This window comes from Heteronotia binoei, chromosome 6 (genome assembly GCF_032191835.1).
Source record: "Heteronotia binoei isolate CCM8104 ecotype False Entrance Well chromosome 6, APGP_CSIRO_Hbin_v1, whole genome shotgun sequence".
In the NCBI taxonomy this organism is placed as follows: Eukaryota; Metazoa; Chordata; class Lepidosauria; order Squamata; family Gekkonidae; genus Heteronotia; species Heteronotia binoei.
The window spans coordinates 114,178,859-114,206,589 of NC_083228.1; the positions used below are offsets into that span (position 1 = coordinate 114,178,859).

A 27,731-nucleotide genomic window follows, 5' to 3' on the forward strand; every position below is an offset into this window, starting at 1 on the left:
TCAAGGACAACCTCTGCCAGAGCTACGGCTGACCCAAGGCCATTCCAGCAGGTGCAAGTGGAGGAGTGGGGAATCAAACCCGGTTCTCCCAGATAAGAGTCCACACACTTAACCACTACACCAAACTGGCTCTCCAAACTTCCTTTACTCTGCAAGCTTGCCACCTCCTCATCCTAAGGGCTGCTTTACATCTCTGGCAAAGTGTGGTAAAATTCTTAAGCGGTAGTAGCTGGGGTGATTATATGTTGGAATGCTCCCTGAAACCATAGTGAAAATTTGGCACTTCAGGAAGAAAGGCTGTAGCTCAGCTCTGCAAATGTTATGATAGCTTTACACTTCCAAGGAGCTATTAAGTAAGGGAAACTGGAAAAAATGTGAAACCCTCCAGTCCGCCACCTCAGAACTCCATGGAGGTTCCTCATTCCACCCGCAGCAGGGATACCTGACCCTGCATGGTAGCTTCTCCACAACGTCCCGGCAGAGACCATCTTTCGGCAGGAAGACGACATTCCCCTGCCCAGCCCAGCCCACCCCTCCCGCGTTGTGGCATTCGGCCTTGCTTGGGCCTCCGTTTCCATGGCAGCAACGCCGCCCCATTGTCGCTCGTCGCCATATTGGGCCCCCGCCAGGGCCAATGAGAAACCAGAGTCGCAGATTCCGAGGCGGGAAAGGGGGCGGGGCGGAGAAGGTGAGGTTCGCTTCTAAGGGCCCGCGGGAGGGGAACCGCCGACGGAAAGATCTGGAGCGGAGCCCAGCCTGAGGTAGTAGACGAGGAGCGATTTCAAGAGCACAGCCATGTCCGGGGGGCTTTCCAGGGTCTTCGAAGACGACCCCTTCTTTCGGTGAGTGAGGTCCTCTGAGGCCAGCGGGTTGGGGCGGTGGGAATGCGGGTTTGGGGCAACGGCTCTCCTTCGCCCGTGGGAAGCTCCGCCCCGCCCCTTCGGGGGTTCAAAGCAGACTTGCGCTGGGAATAGCGTGTTCGGCTTCCCCCAGCTGTCACCGCTTAGTGATGGTACACGGGGACAGGCTTTGGCTGCTGGCGTGCACCCGGCCGTGTTGCTATGATCTCCCTCGCCTTTCTGCCCAAGGCGGCGGACGGCCCTCAGCTAGCCCCGCTCCCTTGCAGAGTGGCTGGTGTTTTGTTCAAAGTCTCCTGGAGACCGGGAGCCTGACGCCAACTCTCGTGGGAAAGGGCTAGTGCCGTCCCCACGTTCGGCCAGGCTCTCCCAAGGGTGGGTGAGGGGGAGCGGCCTCTAGTCCCGCTTGGGCTTGCTTCCAGGATGCTGCCCTGGTTGGTGTTCGCGGTCATAAATTGTTCGTTTTCACAACTTTTGCAACAAAGAGAGTCTTTGAAGAGAAGCGCAGTTGTTTTTTTAAATGCGGTTATTAGCGACAGGACTTGATGCGGGCAGTGTTTGAGAAATCACCATATAATCCGACTGAGTCATGTCCTTCTCACTCCTGGACAAATTAGGGGTTGGTGAGAAATAAAGCTGCGGGCTTATTGCTGGGAAAACACCTGCAATTTTTTAAAAAAAAAATGCTTTAAAGAGATTTTTTTTAATGGCAGATGCTTTTTTTAAAAAAAGGTGCCACTTAAGTGGTTAGTTCATATTAAAAACTGGTAAATAAAACCTGAAAACATTTGCATATTTTAGCATGCTTCTTCAAAGCAGAACAAAAAAGGAGGAGTTGTATTCTGATTTGAAATGTGTATGAGGCCCAAATTGTTTCAGAACTTTATCTGTATATAAGATTGGTTTCCTGCTTCTTTTGCTTGTCAAATGTTGTATCTGATGTTTTAAATCTTACTGTTTCCCACACAGGTTTTTTTCTTTTTTTTTAAAAAAAAAAGATTGTTCTTATTTGTATGAACTTCTAAGCTTGTGATTTTCTCTGCACTTACTTGGGATTAGCCCCAATGATCTTGGTGACATTATCTTCTAATTAGGTAGGCCTGAAGGTAGGCATGTGAACCTTTGCATAGGTAGGCTTGAAAGTAGGTCTCAATCAATGCTTCCTCTAAGCTATGGAGTCTTGTGAGGAAGAACTCTACTTTGTGAGCTACCGCATAAATTAGCTTGCTCTAGGGCCATTTTTTCCTGAGCTAAGACAAAAATGTATGAGCTGGAGGCTAAAAAACTGTGAGCTAGCTCACACTACCTCAGTTTAGAGGGAACACTAGTCTCAGTCACTGATGTCCTTGTGCTAAGTCTTAGCAGCATTCAGGATAGGAACTCAGGAAGTTTGTGCAATTATTCAAAGCTTTATAGAGAGCCAGCGGCCTACCAGATCTCTCTCACTTTCAAAAAGATCCTTTATTTTAGAGGATTGTAACCTACTAAAGGTAAAGGTAGTCCCCTGTGCAAGCACCGAGTCATTACCGACCCATGGGATGACGTCACATCACAACATTTTCGTGGAAGACTTTTTATGGGGTGGTTTACCATTGCCTTGCCCAGTCATTACTTGCTGGGGGTAAAGTGTAACCTGCTATAGGAGGTTAAAGTTGAAATGCTTCACTGGATTGAACACATGAAATATATGTTGGTTGCCATCTTTGTATATTAGATTGTGGTTTTAATGTGAATGGTTTTAATCTTGCTTATATGTATTTTTATTGTTATGACTATGTTGTACCCTGCCCTGAGCCTGTTTACAGGGAGGGTGAGCTAGAAATTGAATCAAACACTCAATCAAATTGTTAAAGATTTTTCTATTCCTTGACTCCACCATCAACCAAAAGGAAGACTGCGACCAAGAAATTGGAAGGAGATTGAGACTGGGACAGCAGCAGTGAAGCACCTAGAAAAGATTCTTGTTACTAGTGACCAAGATCAATTCATTCTATACTATTCCCCATTACTGTGTATGAGTGTGACAGTTGGAAAAATGTTTAGAAGAAAGTTGATTCCTTTGAATTGTGGTGTTGGGAGAAGAGTTTTATGTGGACCATCAAAAAAACAAGTGAGTTCTAGATCAAATCAAGCATAGAAGCTAAAATTGGCTAAACTGAGGCTATCATACTTTGGTCACATTATGAAAAGATGAAATCACTGGATATGATGACAATACAAGGAAAAATTGAAGACAGCAGTAAAAGAGAACGACCTAACATGAGATGCATTGACTCTATAAAGGAAGCCATAGTTTGCAAGGCCTGAACAAAGCTGTTAACGATAGAAGGTTTTGGAGGTCAAATTCATAGGGTCCCCCTAAGTCAGAAGCAACTAGTTGGCAGATAATGTATGCACAGCCTGCTACAGAATGCCATATAATGAAGGCCCATTATTTCAGACTGCAACATTTCTATAGTATTTTTTGTGAATGACCCGGGACACCTTCAGTGCTTGGATACAGTTGTTTAACTAAGGGCAGCTTATTACAAAGGTTTATATAGCTTGTGTCTGTGTGCTTACTCATCATTGTAATCAGATGACTGTACAGGTCTGGTTGGCTCTTAGCAGCTGTATGCTGTAGTTCATTTTTTTTAATTCCCACAATGTGGTCACACCCAATCTTATTTCTTGTGTATGTGTTGTTCAAATCCTTTGAAGCTAAAGTGGAAGCAACTCCTGATTTTGACACTGTGCTTTTTTAGTGCAATTAGCAAGGCTTCCAATTTCTATGTTGGCTTTATAGTCAACTCCTACTTCATTTAATGTCAGTGGCTGTGCTTTTTTAGTGCAATTAGCAAGGCTTCCAATTTCTATGTTGGCTTTATAGTCAACTCCTACTTCATTTAATGTCAGTGGCACTGATCCAAAACTTGCATGCATAGGTTTGTTTGTTTGTTACACTCATGCTTGTATTTGTGCAGAAGTTTAGAGATTTGTCGGGGGCGGGGAATGGATTTGATGGAGTTAAAATGGAAACAAAATCACTTACCCTTTGCACATTCCACCTCAAGAAGTTATTCTCCAATCACGTCACACCAGTACATTCTAGTTTCTTTAGCCTTCTTCATATTTTAGTCATAGTTATGCTTTTAAAATGCATAGCAAACATCCCCTTGATATATGTTTGCTTTGCCCTTTTAATTGTCCAAGCTGAAAAATAGGTTGTATTGGAGACATGTGGGGCATCCAAACAGGACTGCAGGCATAAGAGAGCACTGGGGAAGAAAATCCATTTTGCTATATATGAAGGTATAAACAATGTAATGGAAGCAAAAAGTTCCTTAACATGTCCGACAGTATTTAATAATGCATTGTTTTATTGCTGAAAATGTGGATTTTTTTATTATGATGCAGTACTGTTTATGTTATATGTATATCCTGTGCACTGTGTCTGTTGAGAAGGTATTTAACAGTGCTTCTGAAACAGCCAACATAAGGAATAGAATAATAAATACAAAGTATTATTTATTTTATTCAGTAGGAATTTTGCTCAGGAAAGTAATTTATATTGTTGACTTAGTAATTCATTGCAACTGCTAATGTTGAAAGAGGAATCAGGGCTAATACAGCATGGCTAAAACTGATCTGCGAAGCTTTGATTAGATCACACCTCTGCCATTAACGGCTTCATATGTACTTTTTCAGAGTTCCCAATAATGGATCTCATTGCCAAGTGAAAGAATAGAAGTATTCAACATCCAGTCTCCCTCCCCCCTCCACATTGTAATAGAGCCAGTGATTAGTGCTGGCTACATCTCTTACAAAAAAGTCAACCTATGTTTTATAAGGATCATATCATCAAAGTTGATGAGTTGGAGATAACAAGGGCAATGCTGTATACATGTTCATTAGAGCACTCTCAGTGACTGCTGAAGCTGGCAGAAATCCTGGAGGTATTGTTCAGCTGTAGACTGATCACATCCTGCCATCCAAATAGTCGTGTGCAAAATGCTATAAGGATCCTGCAGTTTTCCTGGTGTCTCAGTGGGTGACATTTGTCCTGTTGAGCTGTTTGGAGTCCATTCTAAACTGTATCCCTTTACTTTGCAGGCTGTACAAGTGGATAGGGCTACCTTGGGGCAGGATTAACTTCTAAAATAGTGTACTAATAGGAAAGCTTCCGTTGCCTCACAAGGATAGATCTTGAACTGGCAAGCCAGAAATACTGTCTGTGATAAAATTGGCTTTATAAATGTGTCTGTCCAAGCAGCTGCTCTTGAGAAGCTCTAGTTGATCTCAGCCAAAGATTTACTTGGTCCCGCCAAGTTCCACCCCCCCCCCCCCCCTGAATAGCTCAGACAGGTGCAGAAGCAGTTTTCCTCTTGCAAAAGACAGCCCTGTGGATTAAATTTGCCAAGAAGTAGTAGCCTGTGTTATATTGCTCTCAAATTCTTCATACACTTTTCAGATACAATTGGTGCCTTGTACAAAGCAGGCTGTTCTAATAAAGCTTTTATGTAAAATATTAAAGCTGTAGATCAGTTTTAAAAGGAATGCACGTAAAGGAAAAAAACTTCTGGTATGTAATGTTTTAGCTATTTTCCCCTTGTTATAATGATGTATATTCATCTGCCAGACAAAACTACAACATGCATTTTTTCAGCCACTTCCAAAATGTGCAACAGAATATGTGTGAGTGGATTTAAAGAATGACTAGCATGCTGTGAGAAATAATATAATTGAAGGCTCCTGGGGACGCTTGAGTTCCTTCCAGCTGGCTTTCCAGGAGGGGAAGTAATTCTGCTGTGCATCTGCATTGGGAGTAATTGAGTGATCCCGTCGCATCCAATGTAGAGATGTGCCAGAATTACCTGACCTCAGAGGAGGTCATGAACTACATCTCTGTGTGAGTTCGATGGCATTCCTTAGCACATTTACTAGAGAGTAACTCCCACTGAACTCCGTTGGGTTTGCTTTTGAGTATAAGTGCTATCTCTTTAGCCATGAGTGAAACGTGCACTAGTTTTAATTTATAGAAAAGAAGGAAAAGTGTGCCTCAGCTGACCAAATATGAGAAACAGTGCACTTTTTATTCCACTACAGTAGCTAGTGTTAATTTTCACACCTCAAAGCTTGCCTGTTTTCTAAACCCACAGATGTGAACCTTGAATGATTCTCTCCTACACTCTTTCCTTTCTTCTCCAGGAATTCTTTTGCTGCACATCGTGAGCATATGCATCGTATCTTTTCTGAACCTTTTGGTCCAAGTTCGCATTTTCCTATTAAAGATGGTGGTGAAAGAACTCTAGATCAAAGAGGACGTCCCGATTCTCGGGTTGCTTTGAGGGACAATCACAAGGTATGTCTTTATATTGTCTTGCAGATTACCTAATGTATATGTTGGGTTCTTCCTTTGGCGCTCTGTTACTAACCTGCTGTCTAGACAAGTCTGTTCACTTCTCACTGAGTCTAGTTTCACATGTAAATTGGGATAATTATGTTTAATTCCAGTTTTAATTAGTCAACCAAAACTAAAATGTTTTGCCTTGTAGGGTGGACAAGCTAAAGAATAGAAAAGAACCAGAACCAGTAATCTGCACACTGAGAACTGAACTGGTATTTTAAAAGACCTAGCAGCAGAAACTATTACCTGCAGGTCACAAGGATAATTTCCAGATATTTTCCCTGACTTGTGCTCATAGTCCAGAAGCTGTTTTCAATAGAAATCCAGTTGTTTAAGATCCATTTTTTGCTTTTCTTAGAAGTTCCTGGTTCATCTGGAACAGGAGTGTTGAACTCCTTTGTTATAAGGGCCAGATCTGGCAGGGCTGGGCCATGTGTGTCATAAAATGTAATGCTAGGTAGAGGAGATGTAAACTTTATAAAGGGCACAGACAAACACAATTAAAGATTGTTTTAAAACTTAAAACATTAGCAGTCTTGCAATATTTTGTTTATTTGACTGATAACTGACTGAATTATTGCATTAAAATCTGGAGACAGGGTCTGTGCTATAGCAATCTTGAAAGAGAGAGAGAGAAGCAAGGCAAAAAGCTCTTACCTTGAATAAAACTGTGTTGGTCTTAAAAGTTCTTTTTGTATTTCTCTCATGGGATTGAGGCAGCCCAGCAAAGCAGCATCTCTTTCTTCCCCGAGGGAGGGGGAAGAGGAGGAGCCTCAGCCAGTGGAGGAGCTTGGCTCCAAAGCTCTAGCTGTGCCAGGCGCTCTCAATCACATAGCAGAGCTACAGAACCAAACTCCTCCATTGGCTGAGATTCCCCCTCCCTTGGGGAAGAGCGAGGAGAGGTTGCCTTGTTCAGCTACCTCAGTCCCACAGAGAAGAACCAAAATGGCAATGACAGAAGGAGGAGAGAGGGAGAAGGCAGCTGATCATAGTGGGCTGCATAGAAGCCCTCTGGAGGTTGGATCAGGCCTACAGTCTGGATATTTGACTCCTCTGTTTTAGAACATTTGAGCAACTACAAAAAAAACTTTATTTTTTTCAGCCTCTTATTATTACAAGCCTGAGAACATGTTACAATTTGATGGGAAATTATCTGTAGAACATTATACAAATCTATGTTGCAACTCTCTAGTACCTTAAATTATGATGTTGACTAAATGTACTTGTTTTAATTGAAGAGATAATGTATTGCTTTTTATTAAACTGGACTTGAGATACCAAAATGCAAAACATAGTTTTAGACAGCCATTATCTAAAACAAACACACAAACTGTTGTTGCTGAAGGTCCACCCAAGTGCACTCTACTTCACTACCTTGCAAATATCCATAGAGCAGGGAAACTGCCATCCGAGTCAGAATTGCACCCTTCTATGTCCACTGAAGTTACTGGGTTTAGCAGGCTGTAACTCTGCTTAGAATGGCACTCAAAGCTTGTCAAGCAATGGGGCTAGGAGAAATTGTCATACTTGCAAAAGTTTTTGTTCCTATATGCCTTTTTTAAAAAATACCTTTTGTTCCCAAGACCTTGCTGCATCACTGTAATGAGACAGGGAAAGGAAAGGTCCCCTGCGCAAGCACCAGTCGTTTCCGACTCTGGGGTGACGTTGCTTTCACAACGTTTTCACTTTTTATGGGGTGGTTTGCCATTGCCTTCCCTAGTCATCTGCACTTTCCCCCCGGCAAGCTGGGTACTCATTTTACTGACCTCAGAAGGATGGAAGGCTGAGTCAACCTCGAGCCAGCTACCTGAAAACCCAGCAACCGCCAGGGATCGAACTCAGGTCATGAGCAGATTTTAGGACTGCAGTACTGCAGCTTTAACACTCTGCCACAGGGCAGAGGAGTAGATAAATTGGGCTAGATGAAAAATGGAGTATGCAATCCCCTCCCCCACCCAATTCAGGTCTGTTGGACCCAAAACAATTTTGAGAGTTTCTGAAAAATCCTAGATCCCAATACCTGCAAAGACCCAAGATGGAAAACTCGGGGAGGGGGGGGAACAGGAGTAGCAAAGCTGCAAAACAAAGTTGAGTGACAGGAGCACTTTGCTTCTGCTTCTCAGGTGTTTTCCCCTGCTTGCTTCTTCAGTGGAGAAAACAGCTGAGATGCTGGGAGCAGTCTTCCTACCTTTCAGCTGTTTTCCCAGGGTTTTTTTTTCCTGCAATCCCTTTAAACCAGTTTCCCCAAAAAATCCTGAATACTTTTGGGATGCCAAAATATACCCCCAAAATATCAATACATTATTTTTCAGGTTTTTTAAAAAAAAATTGGCTTGGAAATATTCGAATGCATACCACTAGTTGGCAGATAAAGTAAGAGTTCCTCATTCCTTTTGGTGTGTTTCTGCATTCAAGGATGCATATATGCAAAATAGAAAGGTCACCTCTTTTCAACTACTGATGCAGAATTATTTCAGTGGTTACAAAAATAGCATGTACCACAAGAGCAGAGTTCTGGTAGTCCAGTAGCAGTGCTGAAAATATATTTTAAAAACATCTCTGCTTTCAAAAAACAAACCCATTCTTTGTTGTTATATGTCTAAACCATTGCAAGAACTGTCTTATTTAGTATCCAAGGAGGAGGGTAATGATGCTTTGCCATTCCAGTAGATATTCTTTTTAGTTCTTAGTCGTCATAGAGATCATTTTAGTATTGTGTATTTGGAAGGACAATGTATTACTCTGTTTAGTTGCTTATTTACAAGATAAGATGCAGATATTACATGCAGATATTTACAAGATAAGATGCAGATATTACATCAGTTCTTGCATCATAGTATGTTATTGCTGATTGGTCAAATCAACTAATAACTGAGATCCTGCTAACCAGCAGAAATAAACTGCAAATGTGGTTTTATATGTCTTTGCATATTAGTGTTTGTTTTTTTGTTGTTGTTCTGTCTACCTTGGGCATGTATTTTGCTAGGATTTGGGGTTTGCAAAAGGTGTTTTCTTATTATCTTCTTCCAACATCCTGAGAAAACATTGCCGAGGACTGGTAATCCTTCAGAACAGTATGTCATGCAGCAATTATGTATTACAGTAGAAGGGATAATTAATCAAATCTGTCCATGTGACAGCAAGGACATCAGCATTGGTCAATGTTCCTTTCTTGGTACAGTACCCCACACCATAAGGCTTTTTCTGGAGAGTCCACCAGTACTCAGAAATGGTCTTTGAGTGGAGAGAAGAGAATGTTTGACAGTGAAGATTGTTTACACTGACTGTTCACAGAAGTCTTGGATCCAGCTGAGGGGTAAAACTAGTTGACAGGGCTGTGCTTTTTGCATATATGGGTGCTGTAGAGCTGTCTAGGTCTAGTTCTTGAATATACAATCCAGCTATTTGTGCATTAATTTTGCCAGAAAATAGTTTTCTGCAGTAGCCTAGAACTAATCTGATGCTTTTACTTTAGCAGTACTCTTAAACATATTTTTCTTCTCCTTTTCTAAAATGGAAAGAGATAGTGACTGTCCTCCAGGCATTACCAAAATTGAGATTAAACTGCAATTTGTATAAAATTGGCCTGAACACAGCTTGCTGCCATGATTGTGCCCTCTCCCTCACACTTCTGTTTGCATATCGAGCTTGATTCAGAACTTCCAGGCGTGTCAAGCTCTAATTTGCCATGCTTTCCAAAGGCGGGCACCTCACTGAACTGGATCAGGCCAGGAAATTTGGAATCAAGCTCTGGCTAGGAAGGGAGTACACAAGTGTAGTAACAAGTGCATCAAAGGCAAATCTCAGTTGAAATCTGTTTACTTCATAGGATTACAGCCCCTTCTGCAAGACAGTTGACATTATTGTTTTATTTTTAAATGAATATATTTCCAAGTGAAATTGGACCTCATCATGGAACAAACACCTGCCTCAGAATATGTGCAACAGTTAAAGCTCCTGTTGGACTAGGTCATGAGTAAGGTCTTTAAACTCTATGACAAATTACAAAATTATGATACTGATATTGGATTTATACCCCATCCTCCACTCTGAATCTCGAGTCTCAGAGCAGCTCACAATCTCCTTTATCTTCCTCCTCCATGAAAGACACCTTGTGAGGTAGGTGGGGCTGAGAGAGCTCTCACAGAAGCTGCCCTTTCAAGGACAACTCTGAGAGCTTTGGCTGACCCAAGGCCATTCCAGCAGCTGAAGTAGAGAAGTGGGGAATCAAACCTGGTTCTCCCAGATAAGAGTCCACACACTTAACCACTACCCCAAACTAATAGAAATAATGTGCACAATTGTATCAAACCAGCTACTACATGCTTGTGCCAGCAGTCCATTGCTGAGCATTAATACTCCATTCTGGTTATGTTCAGAGATAACTCTTCAAGCATGTAGCTGAATTTCTCTTGGACTTTAAAATTTTACAGCAGAGTCACTGGTGGGAGGGCTGAATGAGATTCTTTGCCCCAGGGATGAGTAGGGAATGCATGAGGAGACAAAGGACTAGTGTAAGAAGAGGAGGAACTGCAAGGGAAAAGAAAGAAATAGAAGATGGGGGAATGGGATGGGGAAATGGACGCAAGTAGTGGGTTACAAGTAGGCAGAGTTGTTCTGAATATCCTTACAACAGCTAAAGTTGCAGTTGCACCATAAAAAGTATTGTGTTTTAATGCATACATATAAAATCCTAGTTCCAGTGAAATGCATTTCCATGTGATAGCTTAGTATAACGATATCTTTCATGCATGCAGGCAATTCAGATTTACACTCAGATACTCCAATAGTTTTTCCTCAGATAGATATTCAAGAGCAGTTGGCCAAATTCTGATAGTCACTGGTGTTTATAGCACCATCTATTTATATATGTGTACTAGCATATAATTTCTTCACTGTGGATTTATAAGTCAAAGCATTCTGTATATGGTGATAGATTTACTTGGAATTTCTTTGCAATGACCTTTGAAACTGCTGACATGGGAGAGATGATTTGGTTTATTGCCAAGGTTCTATGAATATTTTAGAGAATATGTATGTATTTCATTGCAAACTCTACATTAATCTTTTGCTTTTTACATAAAATGAGTGCTTGTGTACAGACTAGCTGCAATGCTTATTTTAATTTTTGTGACCTGCAATTTATTTCAGCCTTTTGAAACTTCGTTACAGAAATTTATATGTTGAGTAGGAACAGATTTGTTGGTTTTAATCAACATCTCCCCATCTGACCTAGCTAATCTTGACTGCAGATAAATAGAATTGAGTGTGTGGAGAAACAGGAGTTATGCAAAGTACAAAACACTTGGTACCTTAAATATATAGGACAGTGATTTTTGGTACATTAAAATTTATGTTACTGTTTACTGAATTAACTGAATTTTACCGTTGTTGGGGGCCAAACTAGATGTGACACCTGCAGCCACATTTCTTTATACTTTTGCCTTGCCCACAAATAAGTGTAGGGATAATCTAATTTATCCTCAAAATGTGTGGGGTGATACAGTCAGCTTGAATCTTCCTCCCTCTAGTTAGCTTTCCATAGTCCAGGCACTTTTCTTTGTTGATTTAAAAATGAGTAGCCATTTTACTCTGTTGTAGGAAGATACAGCAAATATGGCACCTTAAAGATTATCATTTATTTCAGTAGGAGCTTTCATGGGTCACAGCTCTCCTCTTCAGGTATGTGGAGAGATCATAACTGGGAATTCTTATGTGGAAATTTAATTTTTTTGGGGGGGAGGGGACTTTAAACTAGGGATGGGCACGGACTGGAAAATTGAGGTCCATGGAAGTACAAAGTTTGCAAACCACATGAACCACAAACTTCTACAGACTTTTCTGGTTTACAAACCACTTTGTGGTTCTGGACAAGGTGCTACTGGACTCCTACTTTGTTCTGTCACTTCAGGCCAACATGGCTGCCCACCTGGATCTATCTACTTAGTGGTTCATGAGGTCCTCGGGGATCTGGAGCTCAAACTGCTCTAATAAACTAAATGGACTGCTTTTAAAAAATCGCTATCTGTGAGCAGTCTGCCAAAACTGCAAATGCACAGACCAGACAAATGGGCCACGAACAGACCCCTGGTCTGTGACAAAATAAGGTTCATGGTCCATGTCCATCCCTGCTTTAAACTGCTTCTCCCTAAGTAGATGTTATTTATACTGTTTATCCATCTCTTTACCTGTCTATTTAAACCTCTGACCTCTATTATCATCCATTATAAGTCGCTGCTAGTAATGTTGGTTTATGACAGGATACACACCTACTGTTTCTACCTCAATTCCTTCATTTCACCTTACACAGAGAATGTGTTCTTGAAAGATTCGTGATAGAATTCACACCAAGTCTCTATCTCTTAGCTTCCTACCACCACCTTGTAATATTTCAGTTATGATCTCCCCTTCACAAATCTGAAGAAGTGAGCTTGGCTCTCAAAAGCTAATTTTAACATAATATTAAGGTGCCACCAGACGCTTGTTTTACTTTTTTCTGTGCCCAAGTATTGGAGCTACCTGGGGCAGCATTCAGATAATGGTCTATGGGAAGGTGAGACAAGACTTCAGTTCTTTTCCTTTTTAACTTGAAAGTTCACATTGTATGTGAGCAAAGTAGATACATAAACAGTAAAGATGGCTGCTGCTATCACTATTATTTATACTATGCTGTGGTTTGCTTAAACACAAGAAGAGACGTTTTCAGATTTCATCTACCCAATAGGACTCCTTATACTGAAATAATGCAGCCATTTATATAAGCTGATATTTTTCTTTCAGGTGATGAGCTATTCCCTTTTGCCCTTTGGCAGTTTTGGTGGCATGGTCAGTATACTATGGAAACACAACTTCTAATTTTTGGTGATATGGGCATGCCCTTTTTCTAAGTGCATTGTATTATTTGCCCAACAATTTTACATGAGCTCATGCTTCTCTTTCAGGCAACAAGTTTTCTGCTTATGCCTTTTTGCAGCATGATCAGTATGCTAAAGAAACACAATTCTAACTTTTTGGTGATAAGGTGTGGTGGTCTCTCTCTTCAAGGGCTTGTCCTTATTTTTTTGGTTACTTCCTCCTAGAACAAATACTCAAATGCTTCTCAGGCCTTCCTGCTTCCTCTTCCTGGGATTATGGACTTGGTCCTAAAGAGAGACTATATATTTTTCACCATTATGCACAGCTGTACTTAAAAACAGGAGAACAACTAGGCTTCATTTCAGTGCAACACATGTCTACATACCAATTTAACAAAAGCATGCACCTCTGGCTAAAGTGAATATCTTGCATGAAATACTGGAAGTGAGTTTGATGGCAGGTAAGGCATGGGCTATGCATCGTCATTATGCAAATAGATCATAAAGAGTGGATTTCATGGGAAACTACAATCTGGATGGACTTGCATGCCTCAGTCTGTACCCCATAGCTCTAATGCAGCACTTTATGTGAACTCGTATTTTCTTTTTCAGGCAATGGATTTCCCTTTTATGCCTTTTGGCTGTTTTGGTGGCATGGTTAGTATACTAAACACACAAAGATTTCTGGTTTTTGATGATATGAGCTTCTCATCTTCTTTTTCTAACTAAAGCTAAACTTTTTGGATTATGCCTTGTAAAATGTGTATGTTGCATTCCTCAGATATTCATGTTTCATCTTGTAAATCTATTTTTGAAGGACTTACTAAAATTAACCTTTGTGTAGAGCTTGTAATTAATGTCAAACTCTGTCCTTTTTCTTGCATATGTTGTTTCTTGCAGCTATAAAATCTGGTCACATGGTCTGTGTGATTACTTTCTTGTATTCCTCTGTTCTGTCCTATCACTCAACCATATATGTTGAATCTTCTGGTCCAGATGGGAGCTTCTGTTGCATAAGTTTCTTCCACAGTAATTCCTTTGACTAAAAGGAATTGCTTCTATATATTCCAAAGTGGTGTGTTACTCAAGGTGCCTGGCGAAACTTGGGATCTGTTATGCTAATGACATGGGTTCCTCTTCTTTGCCCTTTATTTGATAAAATACAATATCCAGCTATGATTTTGTCAGCTTATATAAGAAATTCTTGTATGCCCTTTGGGTTTTTCTGAAGGGGCTACTCATGAGAGAAACTTTTCTAATTATAAAAGTGGTGTTATTGCTCAATGTGTGTATATGCTTGAAGTGTTATCTTTCCCAGCTCTCAAGCTACTATATTGGTTACTTGGGAAATGTGAATTTATTGACTCTCACTCTTCTGTTCCTGGTTTGGCTTTTCCCCTCCAGTTATTTCCTCCTACAATTCATTGCTCTTTCCAAGTTCTACACGGAGCATGATTATAATTGCTATGAGCCCTTGTTGGATAGTTCCTCTGACATTGTCAATGAAAACCAAGACAGCTTCTCATTTGCTTCCTTGCCTCAACTCACAGGAATATTTTGCTTTAAAAAATTACAAGCAACCTCTTCTGCAGCACTGTCCTAGTTTGTGAACTTCTTAAAAATCAAAACTACTATATATAGTAAAGGTGCTGGTTTACCTCCTTTCCTTTCTGGTTTAATGCATCTGTGGTCTCCTCTGCTGCACTAGGTTGTACATTAGGCCTTTTTTCCCCCTTCAAAAGGATGAATATACATAAACTCTTTTTTTCTTCCACAGCCTGCTGCGTGTAATCTAGATACTGCACTGTGTCTTTTCATCTGGGGTTTGCGCAGTTTCCGCATGGTCATTTCCCTCCAGTTTAGCTTCCTTATCACAGTGCTGTTTTCAGTTGCATCTGCTGTTCATCTGCACTTCGTCCTCTAGTCATCTTGCTTCTGTTTCCCCCCTGTTTTTCTGTAATATTTCCCAAATCTGGTTGCATATGATCTTTTTGGAAACCCTGTACTCAGAGCACCTCTGGACACTGTGTGGATGGGAAGGTGTCCATTTTTGCAGGTCCTGTTCATCATCAGTGCTGTTTTTCTTGCCTCAGCCTCCATTCCCTCCACCTGAGGGCTTTTTTAAAAATTGGGAATTGCTATAGCGTTACAACTGTAGCATATTATAGCTATCTATTACCATTATCCCATCCTGCAACAAAAAAGGGCTAGAGACTTTCTTTTTAAAACATGAAAGCTGGGAAGTATTAAATTGTGGCAGAAGATCATTGTAATGCTGCAGCGGTCTGGCAGTTCTCAAATTTTAAAGAACCATTTGTGGAGGAGGGAAATGGTGAGGGGCTAAGGTAAGGAAAGCAGTGGGAAAATTGCTATTCCGCTGCCACTATGAATGTCTCTGGTGTGTGGAAGTAGCCTTGGAAGTTTGCATAAGTCCTAAATTTATACCTTCTGACTCTTGAGTCTAATCTTTGCCATTTTGTTTCTGACTATACATTTGGCATGTACACTTTATTTCTGTTTCTTTCAGTCATTGTCTAGGACTACTGGTGCTAATGTTAAAGCTTTGTCTGATCAAGATGGGTAGCTGTGATCGTCTGTCTGTAACAGCAGAAAAGAGCAAGAGTCCAGTAGCACCTTAAAGACTAACAACATTTGTGGCAGTGTGTGAGCTTTTGTAAGTCACTGCTCACTGCTATCTGAAGAAGTGAACAGTAACTCCAGAAAGCTCATACCCTGCCGCAAATGCTGTTCATTTTTAATGTGCTGCTGGACTCTTGCTCTTTTCTAAAGATTTGTCTGTAATTCATATGGAAGTTATCTAAACTTTCTTTCTGAGGAGTTTGCATTTCGGCCTGTGTGTTTTCTGACATTCACTGTAGAATAGCCTGTGCATTAGCACAGTTCAGACATTGCACCAAATCCATGTTAGAGTGATTAACAGACCATAGTGCTTGAGTAGCCAGCAAACAAACCATGGTTTTTAAAAGGGTTTGTTGACTAGGTGTGGGGTTCAGGAGAGCTTGCATTCCTGCCTTTGGGAATTCCATCACCCATTGCAGCAATTTCTTACCCTTCTAAGGGCTTCAGAGCCTCAGGACTGGAGGGGGGAGCGAGTTTGTAACATTGGGACCTGTTGTATAACCTGGAAAGAGAGCCCAGCCGTCTCCTCCTTGCCCTTGCTTCTAAACTTCTCATGAGACCAGTGTCACAGGCTGTATGTGCCCACTTGGCTCCCCCAAAGTCTCGTAAGTACATTTGGGGGAGTCCTTCCTTCCCTTTCCTTGGCAAGACTAAGCACCAACCACCAGGGGTGGCTGTGTCAGGGCTTTAAGGTCCTGTACAGTATCACTGCCCTTTGTGGCAATCCTTGTTCCCATTATCCTGGCAGGGTACCAGATGCCTGTCCCACAGTTTCTGGGTAAGGCCAGGGATGGCTTGTGATGATAGTGGGCCTGATTCCGGGCACCAATAATCCATTGCAGCTGTTGCTCTGTCTTTAGAATTTGCTGCATTGACAAACCAGGAGTGTTCAGCAGGTAGGAAAAGAGCAGGATTATGCACACTAAAGTATATTGAGTGTTCTGAATTACTGTAAATCAGGGTTTGGTGGGGTGTCTGAATTGAGACATAGTTGTTGTTGTAACCTGACTTAATCCTTTAAGTGAGTCCTGTGTGCTTTCTATAAAAGCTCTTGCATACTTCTGCAGACATTCTCTGTGTGTCTTGCTGGTAATCCATCAGTTGGAATGCATGTGACAAATGGTGTCTATGTAAACGGAAGCCATGGTAACTAAGAAGCCATAATAGACATAGGAGCCAAATCAACAGCCTGTCATACAAGCTTGCTTATTGTACTCCCTCATCAGACCACAATTCTATACCAGATCAAGTGAAACGTTATTCCTATATTACAAATAATAAATCACACAAGGGAATCTGAATCATGTCTGCTTTCATCAGCCTATGAATCGCTGACCTAGACCTATTTGTTGAATTAATCCATATTTAAAGGAAGCAGCTTTTGATAGCATTTAACTGTTAAGCTAAACCAGTGGTATAAATGGAAGGACTGAATTTTGTTCCTTTAGCTGAAAGATAATGCATAAAATCACAACATAGCAGAAGCTAAGGTATAATTCTTAATTTCCTGTAACATTCAGTGCAGTGGGCATGTTCACTGATTGCTTTTACATTACAAAGCAGCCTGGCTTTTGCTTCTGTTACATATATGATAGTAACTTGTAGCTACAGTGGTTGGACAATATATCCTAAAAAGCCATATGTAAAGGTACATGTTTTGATTAAGTTCACTTGAGATTAGTGGAGAAACCCCTTTCTTATCCCTTCAGATGTAGTTGGACAGCACGTCACATTGTCCTCTCGGAAGATTCAAGTTTTCAGCATGATAGGAGTTAAAAAAAAATGGCCAAAAGTAACAACCTTGTTAATAAAATCTTTTTGTTGCTGTACCACTTCATCACTATATTGGTGTGTTTGCCTGCTGTTAGAGGATGAGCATGAGAACCTCAAGAAAAATCTGTATTTCTTCTCTTTAACTATCCTTTGTCATCTTTTCTGGCAGAACATGGATTTTAGGGATCCCTTTTCTGCAATGGACAGAATGATGTCCAATATGAGAAACAGTATGGTGGAACTGCAAAGAAATTTCGTAAGTCACTGTTTGTTTTAATGTTAAACTAAGACAGACTTGCTTTAATGTTAGAACAGTAAAATGACACTGGAGTTAATCAGTGGAGTGATGGTGGCGGGGGGAGAACATATTAGAGGCTGTATAAAGGAATTGCTAAAAAAAAACAACTATTTGGACAGTGCAACAGCATTCTTAGCAGTGCTTCTTTGAACAAAATATAACCTAGTGTAAATATTATGTTCATATTGCATTAAAAATTTGTATTGGTTTTTATTTATATATTTCCATTTATACCCGGCTTTTCTCCCCAATATATATGTAGATGACCGGGGAAGGCAATGGCAAACCATCCCGTAAAAAAGTCTGCCATGAAAACATTGTGAAAGCAACATCACCCCAGAGTCGGAAACGACTGGTGTTTGCACAGGGGACCTTGGTTTCTCCCCAATGGGAACCCAACATGGCTTACTTTCTCCTGTCCTCCTTTTTATGCTCACAAGAGCCCTATGAAGTAGGTGAGGCTGAGACCATGTGACTGGCCCAAAGTTACCCAGCAAGCTTCTATATCAGAATTGAACCTGGGTCTCCCAGATCCTTGTCTAGCTGCTAGCACTATAAAAAACTATGCCTTATTGGCTTCCATATTATTAATGTTTATTTTATGTGCACATTTATGAAAGGAAGGGGTTTTATGTTAGTTTTTTAAAGAGCTGTGGTGTTTTAATGAGCGTAACTGCTGCTGGCATTATTTTTACCAACTCACTTTCATCCTGCAGCCTTTTCCTCCCCTAGGTTATAATTTCCACTATTGATCATGTTCAGAACCTCTGACTGATACAGCCATGTGCATAATATTTGTGGATTTAAATTACAGTCACTTGTGGTTTTCAAGGAAGAAGTAATTACCTATAATAAAGCTTCTCTTTTGTACTCATGTGATTGTTCACAAGCTTGTTCAGTCTTACAATAAAATCAGTTCTCTGTTCTCTTATTTCAATAAGGACTTAGTCTTTCTGAACTCTGCCATCTTCTTTTCATTAGCATTTGCTAGGATGTCATCTACATTGTCCCCAGACCTTTTCCATAAGGTAGAAGAAAGAGGACAGGTACAATTTAGAATCCATAATTGGTGCCCCATACCTTGAACTTCTGGCTACCGCAGCCATTGCACAGAAGAAAAATCCTAGCATGTCCAAACCAGCTTCCTTGCTGTCTGACTAGTGGTGTGAGATATAGGAATCCATTGGCATCATAGAGATGTTCTCTGAGACCTGGGACCAGTTGTTGCCTTCTGAACTGCTTTAGTTGGCCATGATTTGCATGCACTGCCTGTGGGTAGCTGTCTGTTAGTCGGTCAGTCTCTTCTCTTATTGGAGTTGTGCAAACCTCTCTTGGCATTTCCCTCTTTGTGCCTATGCTAAGGGGAATGGAGAGTTTGACTTTTTTGTTTTGTCTTTAGTAACTGGCTGCAGTACTTTAACTTGTAATAATAATTCATCAGCCAAGAAGCAACCTTTGCGTGGACTTGTATATAGGCTGGCTGTGCCCCTAGTTGTATTGGCAACCAAAGTGAGTAACATGGAAATTGGAGCAGGTAAGAAGCACTAAGGCATCCATGCCAAACCAGCCTCAAATATATGCCATTGTTGGTCTGCAGAATGGTTGGAGCGTTGGTCTCCTGTATGAATTGTATAAATGTTTATGAAGCTCGTAGAAGCCTCTTGTGAAACAGAGCATTATGTGCAGCCCTGTTGCGATCTTGTGCCTTGCTGCTTTCAACTTTTACATTGGCTGTAATTAAAAGAAGATTTGGAGCGTTGGACTCCATTCACACAGCTCACCATACCACATCCTGGATTTCCAATTTTAAAGAACAAACTATCAATTTCAAATAGAAGGACTTTGTATTCGGGTGTGGTTCATGTTTGCACATTACATTATATTACTTTATAAGTTTACTTTGCTTTGTATAAAATTTCAAGTTTTCTATATTTGAGGCTGGTTTGGCGTGGATGCCTTAGTGCTTCTTATCTGCCCCAGTTGTATCGGCTGCAGCATATGTGCACCTCCGGGGTACATGAAGAATTGGTTTTTCTGGCGGCCAGTGACCCTTGGCAGGAATCACTATGACTTTGGCACCATTTTCCATCCAAATTTCCCTCCTTTACACCATGCCAGTGCTCAGCCTCTTAATGGAGGAGTTGTACCCTCAGCCCATGTTCCCTGTCATGCTCATACGTCCTCCCTACCTCAGAGTGATAGGAACCTTCACATAAGTGTTCCTTTGTGAACACTTTGATGGACTGGAACTGGAACCAGCCATAATCTTGTAAGATTATTTACTGTCTTTATCTAGAAGAACTGTGCATAATATTAAATATTGGCTTTAATTGCATGCTCCAGTCTTAGTGTTGAGTGTTTTAAATAATTAATGCATTATGTTTAATCTTAGGATAAAATGTCACTTGATCCAAATTCACACTCATACACTTCTTCCTCTGTGATGACATATTCCAAGAAGGGTGATGAACCACCAAAAGTTTTCCAGGCGTCTGCTCAGACACGCACAGCTCCGGGAGGGGTAAGTTTTATTCACGTTTCTTCAGAAACAAAATCTGTATATAGCACATTGACTTGTAGACAATATAAGAAATATTAGGACAAAATTCACAAAAATGAGAGTCCTGTGTTTAAAAATAAAAGGAAAGAGCAATATACAGTCCCGACCTGGATGGCCCAAACTAGCCTGATCTTGTCAGACCTCAGAAGCTAAGCAAGGTTGTCCCTGACTAGTATCTGGTTAGGAGACCTTCAAGGAATACCAGGATCTCCATGCAGAGGCAGGCAATGGCTAACCATTTCTGAACAATTCTTGCCTTGAAAACCCTACAAGGTCTCTCTAAATCAGTTGTGACTTGACAGCAAAAAAAAAAGTGTGTGTATGTGTGTGGGGATAGCACCAAATTGTTTTAAATTGTTTTAATCTAATGTTTAATTTAACTATTTTTATTGCTACTCTATTATGTATTGTGAGCCGCCCTGAGCCTGCTTCGGTGGGGAGGGCGAGACATAAATCAGATAAATTAAACTAAACTAAATTAGTCTTTGTTTTAGTTTTGACATTTCCTCCCCAAAACAAACTTTGAATGAAGGGAAAAGAGAATAAGCATACAGGGAGGAAAGTAAGCTTCTTCAAATGTTATATTGGTATTGGCTTATGGGAAATAATAGTTTACCTACATTTGCTACCTCGTGCATTCATAAGTCAGATTAAATGTTAAATACTAGCAAGCAAGTTAGTAAAATATGAATACAAAACTATTATATACCAATAATGTTCAGTAGCTCAGATATATGTCTTGAATCATCTGTTCAGGCCAAGTACTTTTAATTTCTTACATAATGCTTAAGGTGCCCTTTTATTGGCTTCCTCACAGCTGTTGCATCTAATTTTGTTAAGAAATTTGAATTTGAACCCTGAAGTTAAGTTCATGGAAGATTATATATACACAGTACTGAAGAAGGCTGTTGAAAATAAACCGCAGCAGATTTCTTCAGAGCTCAGGGCAGCTCTTGGTTATCAAAAAAACCTTCTAATAATATATCTATGAGCACGCCAATAAGTCATAGCCAAGATTTTGAAGTTGGTTAGCGTGACATACTAATGGTTGGTGTCACTTTCATGTTGCAAATGCCAGCACACACTTATCTCTGAAGCGGAAAGCTCCATTCATAGGTTATATTTAGATTGTGCCTTGGTGATTTTTGAAACCATTCTACTAGAGCAATATAAAGACCTTGAGATGTTAGCAACCGTTCCTACCTCTGTTCTGTTCAGATATAAGACAGGTGTGGCCACTATTCAAGAAAGTAATCACACATACAAGAAAGGTGGCTGTGCAGAAAAGTAGACCTTAATTTGTGGGGCTTTGATTTGTTTTGGGGCTGCAGAAGTTTTCATTGCTAAGGAGACATGCTACTGTTTAAATGGAATAGCTTCTTGTCTCTTCCAGCAGTGAGAACTGCAGCAGTAGAAATGGTAAGTGAATTTCCAAATGCATACATTGGTTTTTTCATGCTTAGATCTCCTGGGGGTTTTTTTTACCCTACTTTATCTTAATCCCTCCCCCCCCCCCCCAAATTTCAGCTCCCAGAAATACAGTCAAAGTGCTTATGTGGAATGTCCATGCTGTTTCTATAACAAATTCGATAGAAGTGCAGAAAAGCTGACTGGTAAGACTGTAACTCAGTGGAGCTTTTTCAAATGTAGATCAAAGAAACCAGAAAAGCATTGAAAGATACTGAAAGTGGACTGGAAAAAATGTCTATTGGCCACCACATTCAAGATCGCGCTCATGTTGTTCAGAAGGCAAAGAACAGCAAAACTGGAGAGGAAGAATTAAATCAAGACTTTATCAATTTAGATGAAGGTAGGAAATCTTCTGGCTGTCATCCTGTGTTTTATATATATTACTTTAAAATGGTTCCATACATTGTTGGTGTTTCACAAAGGCTCAAATGTGTTAATGTTGTATATTCCAAATTATCTTAGCGTTTTTAAATGTTTTCTGCATTGATTGTATCCCGTAGACGCCCTCTAACAAAAACTTCACTTGTTGCATAGCTGAAGCTCATACATTTGATGAAGAATGGCAAAAGGAGATCATGCAGTTCAAGCCCTCTGCAACAAGAAGCAATATAGATAATCCAAGACATAGAAGGATCCATCATGTAAGCAGGGAAGATGGAGCACGAAGGTATGAATTGTTGTTATCCTTGCTATATTGTTTGCTTCATTTCCAGGGGAAGGGGCAATCCGAAGTAAGATTACTCAGAAATAAGTCCACTTTATTCATTGGGACTTACTCCTAGGAAAGCATTCTTAACATTGCAGCTTAGGTCTTGAGCTTGCTTTAAGATATTGGTGAGCCATTACATTTCTTGAAGGAACTGGTTGAGTCTGTTGTGGTAGCTAAAACCTGGTTGCTTTTCCATACACTTTGAGATTTAGCTTGGTGTAGTGGTTAAGAATGGTGGACTCTAATCTAAAGAACCAGGTTTGATTCCCCACTCTTCCACATGAAGCCAGCTGGGTGACCTTGGGTCAGTCACAGTTCTCTCAGGGCTCCTCACAGAGGAGGAAAAGTCAGTTGTGGGAAGAGGAAAAGAAGGTGATTGTAAGCCACTCTGAGACTCCTTCAGGTAGTGAAGAGCTGGGTATAAAAAAATCTCTTTGTTGAGGCTGCATTTGGAGACCTGTGAAGTTCAGTCTTGATCCTGATTTTTGTGAGCCAATGAAGTGTCAGATTAGGGCCTGTAAGTCACTACTCAACCATGAAGCCACCATCTCACAGCCTAACTCACTTCACAGGGTTGTTTGCGGACACAGATAGGGGAAAAACACTATATGCTGTCTTGAGCTCCCTGGAGGAAAGGCAGCATAAAAATCCTTATAGATCTCATACTGAAACTAACTAAGAGTAGCTACTAAGGAGGACAGGAAGCCTTCATGGAAAACTGATTGCCCTAATGTCACCAGCACCACCACCATTTATTAATCTGTGCAGGAAACAGTATGAGAGCACAGACTAATCACAGTAGCTTAGTAGAATCTCAGGTGTTTAGACCTGATGATGTGGATGAACTGCTGCTTGGCCTATCTGGACATATTTCAGCTTGCCAAGGAGGTGAATTAAGATGAGTGCAGGTTTGGCCGGAGAAGTTAGAGATTCACTGCCAGAGAATATACTGATGACCTCAGGCATAGATGGCTTTAAAGGGGGATTAGACAGATTCATGATGGACAGGTCCATCAGTGTCTCCTAGACAAGACATTCAGAGGCAGTAAACCTCTAAAACCCAGTGCCAGGAGGCAACATCAGGGAAGGGCATTGGCCTGTATGCCCTGTTGTTAATCCTCCATGGTAACTGGTTGACCACTGTGTGAGACAGGATGCTGGACTGTATGGACCATTGCTCTGATCCAGTATGGCTCTTTTTGTGTCATCCTTGTCTCTTCCTCCTCATCTCTTGAAAATTATTGTTGAGGCAAAGTTGTAGACTCATTCCTGAGCAATATAGAATCATAGAGTTGGAAAGTACTTCCAGGGTCATCTAGTCCAGTGCCCTGCACAATGCAGGAATTTCACAGATACCTTCCCCACACACATACATCCCCAGTGACCCCTGCTCCATGCCCAGATGATGGCAAAAACTTTCAGGATCTGTTGCCAAACTGGAGAAAAATTGCTGACTGACCCCAAAGAGGCAATCAGTATTTCCTCGGATTTGTAAGAAAGTGCCACAAGAACTAAGCACTGATGCAACCCTTCCTGCCCTCCTTCTCATGATTTGCCTAATTCACAGGATTAGCATTGCTGTTAGATGGCCATCTAGCCTTTGTTTAAAAATTTCCAAAGAAGGAGAGCCCACCACCTCCTGAGGATACCTGTTCCACTTAGAAACTGCTCTGTCAGGAAGTTCTTCCTAATGTTTAGTCGGAAACTTTTGTCCTTGAGTCACTCCACTCATCACTGCTCTCCAAGAGGATGAGGAACCATTCACAAGCACTCTTTGGGAGCGATATGTCAGCCAGTTACAGATCCAGCTAACAGTAACAAGATCCAAACCACATTTCACCAACTTGTCAACAAGGGTAGTATGTTGAACCTTATCAAAAGTCTTACTGAAATCAAGATAAACGATGTCTGTAGCATTCCCTTCATCCAGCAAGGTAGTATGTCAATGTTCTTAAAACCTTAAGTCCAGTGGCACGTTTAAGACTAACAAAAGTTTAATTCTGTGTATAAATTTTCATGTGCATGCTCTGATGAAGTGTGCACGCACATGAAAGTTTACACCCAGAATTAAACTTTGTGGGTCTTAAATGTGCCATTAGACTCAAACTTCGTTCTGTTGCTTCAGACCGACGTGGCCGCCCACCTGGATCTCTCACCAAGTAACCTTGTTTGTCTTAGGAGGTTGTTACAGTGATTCCTTCCCCTTTGAAATAACAAGCTGTTAAGAAAAAGAAAATAATCTTGTGCATTTTTTAAAAACAAAAACCTTAGCATACTTTAACGTTGTTTCAGGGAGAAGACAGTTCCAAGATCAGCCATCGAGGGACCCAGGAATCCTAAATCTTCTGTGGAGAAGCTGAATATTAAGGGATCGCATGTTCCTCTCAGAAGCAGCAAAAAATAAATTGCTGTGCTTTACCATATTAATTTTGCTGTTTTAGGGAGGATACAGTGATTCTGGATCAATGAATAAGACCAAGCTCTCTGTTTTTTAGCAGTAGTGAATTTTGCTCTGTGATTGCTGAATGTTCCTGAACACGCCCAGCTACTTGGTAACGTTTGGTTTCAAGCAGTAAAAGGAAAACATTGATACTGAAAAGCACTTTGAGGGTTGGGTTTTTTTTTAGTAAGAAGTAGACAATTAAAGCACCTATTTTCCATTAACACCAAGCACTGCAGCAAGTACAAAATGGAATATTTTTACAGCTACCTGTGCAACTCTTCAAAGGAATACAGTTTAAAACAAGCCATTTGTAACAAGTATAACTGGTGTCATTGTGGTGAAGAGCCAATAAGTTGCCAAATGTAGAGCACTTTAAAAAGTATCTGAGGCTTAAAGCAGTACTTCACTGCAGAATAACAGCATGTAGGTTTGTTAGCCTGTCATTATTGATGAGTCTTGCATGAAATATACATTGACTAATTACATAACCGTTCTATTCTTACTTTATATCTCTTAATATGATGACTTATCTTCTAAATTGGTTGCTCTTCTTTCTTGGAAGATGATTCTCTACTTCAAATCTGCCATACCTCTTGCTAAAATTAAGCAATGCATGTCTAGCTTGTGGGATAAATGCTGCCCCATCATTTCTAGCCATCCATTTACAATGATGGATAAGTTGGTGTAGGGAATCTAAGCTAGTGAACACCTAGAAATGTGTCATCTTACTTCAAAATATTCTCTTCCATGTTTTATAGAGTAGTAATTACATATTTGACTTTTCACTTATTTGGAACAGAAAAGTCATTAACTATAAAACATGAACATATTCATTGCTTAAATATATCTAATAGTTTTAGCAAACAAAGTTCCATATAGGTAAAGAAAAAAAGAAAAACCTGGTATCTGGATTACAGCATTTAAGGCAATCGAGAAAAGACATAATTCATCTCCTGGCTGTAGCTGTGTATCAGATCCTTTTTGTCTTTGATCCATATTTATTGCAATAGTCTCAGCTTGCCCTGCTCAGATTTGAGGTATGTCCAGCTATTTTACTGGAATAGAATTTTTTCCTTTCATTTTAATAAAACAGGCTTCCTTCCACTACCTAATTATTTTATTTTCATATGGGTTAATATTAAGTAACTAACTTTTGTTGAATTATTGATTGGAAAACATATTTCTGCTATTTTAAAGCAGTGGCATGATTCAATGCCTGCTTGATTCCGGAATAGGAATACGAGGAAATTGGCCAATGAATCCCATTTTACTTCTTTCAGCCTTTATAGAGTGTAGCTAAAATGCACAAAACAGCTGAAGGTGGTGGTGGCCTGCTTACAATAGTATTTTTAAAGTATCTTAAGATTGCTTTTAGCACCCTCTCCACACTCTCTTTGTATTGAATTTGTTTTCCAGTTACTCTTTTATTATTTGACCATTTAATGCTCATTTTCTTTTTTCCTCTACTAGTTGAGATCTGTGGATTGTATGTTTTGCAATGCTTTGGAAAGTTACAGGGGTGAGATTTTCCCCCCTTTTTTACAGAACTTCTGGAATTTGTTTCTTTTTTGCACAAACACTGTTCACTTTTTGGCCTTTCATAGAGAAGACACAAAATTGTTGAATATGCATATTCACTGTGAAATATTCCTTATTCTTGTGATTACTCTTGTAAATTTTTAACAAAAGGTCCTACTCACTGCATTGCTCTGTGTGAAATGCAACAATTAGAATGGTTAGTTACTTTAGAAATATGCTTATGTCACTTTAACTATTGAGTTCCTGTAGGAATCTCTGTCTTGAAGATCTATGCCCTAGACTTTTGAAACAGAATATATAATACATAAAGAAACTTCACAGATTAATTGGCCTCCTTCATATAAAGTCTCTCTCAGAGCCTCTTTTATTCTTTCCAAATTCCTTGGAATGAAATTCTGCATTTGCATAGTCTTGATACTGAATAAGATGTTATGTCACTACTCATTATTTGTTGACAATGTTGCATATTTAAAAACTCTGCAATATAATGGAGAATTCATTAATAGCACTGTCCTGTTAATAAACAGCAGTTCAACAATGTTGTGCCTGTTCTTCATGCTATCTTGAACATGCAAAATGTGGCTGATACCAGAAATAAAGACATTAATGCACTTGACAGTTAAGCAACATGGTAAGATTTTAAGAAACAGACATAGATAAATGTTTCTTCAAGTAGAAACGAACCAATGAGTGTTCCCAGTCTTTCAGGTTTTGGCAAGAACAAGCTGTATATTAGTTGTTTCAAGCTACCTATAAAGCAGCTCTCTTTACTGTGAACAATGTCCTTAAAACAACAACTCCAAAATATTCATATTAGATCTATGTAAAACAGTCCCTTTGTCCCCCGCAATTCTTTACATTCAACAATTTTAATTCTTGAGTATGAGTGTAGTGTGTGTTAGAAGTACCATCCAATGATCACTTTACATTAGCAAGGTTATTTCATTGACAATTTGATTAAGTAGAAAAACCAATTTTATTGCAGTATTTTTACAATATCAAGGTTTTGTAACAATGTAACACTTGCCTGTTTTATGAGGCAAACACAAGATTTTCATCTGAGATGGAATTCCTGACAAAAAAAACTACTGCTCTGAAAGGGTTTTTCCCACTAGACATGAAGATACTCAAAACGCTTTATGCGTGCTGCATGTGCTTGTGGCCATTCTGTACACACTTCAAATTCTCAATTTAGAAGTGCC

General features: G+C 40.1%; 1 protein-coding gene across 7 annotated transcripts; it reads left to right on the forward strand.

Annotated features, from left to right (window-relative positions):
• Nucleotides 1-633: 633 nt before the first annotated feature.
• MLF1 (myeloid leukemia factor 1) lies at nt 634-27,067 on the forward strand. Of its 7 annotated transcripts, none has more exons than XM_060242410.1 (9): nt 658-842; nt 6,045-6,198; nt 13,024-13,068; nt 13,710-13,754; nt 17,680-17,766; nt 20,201-20,329; nt 22,019-22,178; nt 22,373-22,505; nt 24,840-27,067. In XM_060242410.1, exons 1-9 carry the CDS (start codon nt 796-798, stop codon nt 24,949-24,951), a joined length of 912 nt encoding a protein of 303 aa, XP_060098393.1. In that variant the 5' UTR covers nt 658-795; the 3' UTR covers nt 24,952-27,067. The 7 variants fall into 7 exon arrangements, with proteins under 7 accessions (XP_060098395.1, XP_060098393.1, XP_060098392.1 ...); XM_060242409.1 differs by having other exon boundaries at nt 672-842; nt 13,710-13,753; nt 17,676-17,766; XM_060242412.1 differs by lacking the exon at nt 13,024-13,068 and having other exon boundaries at nt 634-842.
• The last annotated feature ends 664 nt before the right edge of the window (nt 27,068-27,731 follow it).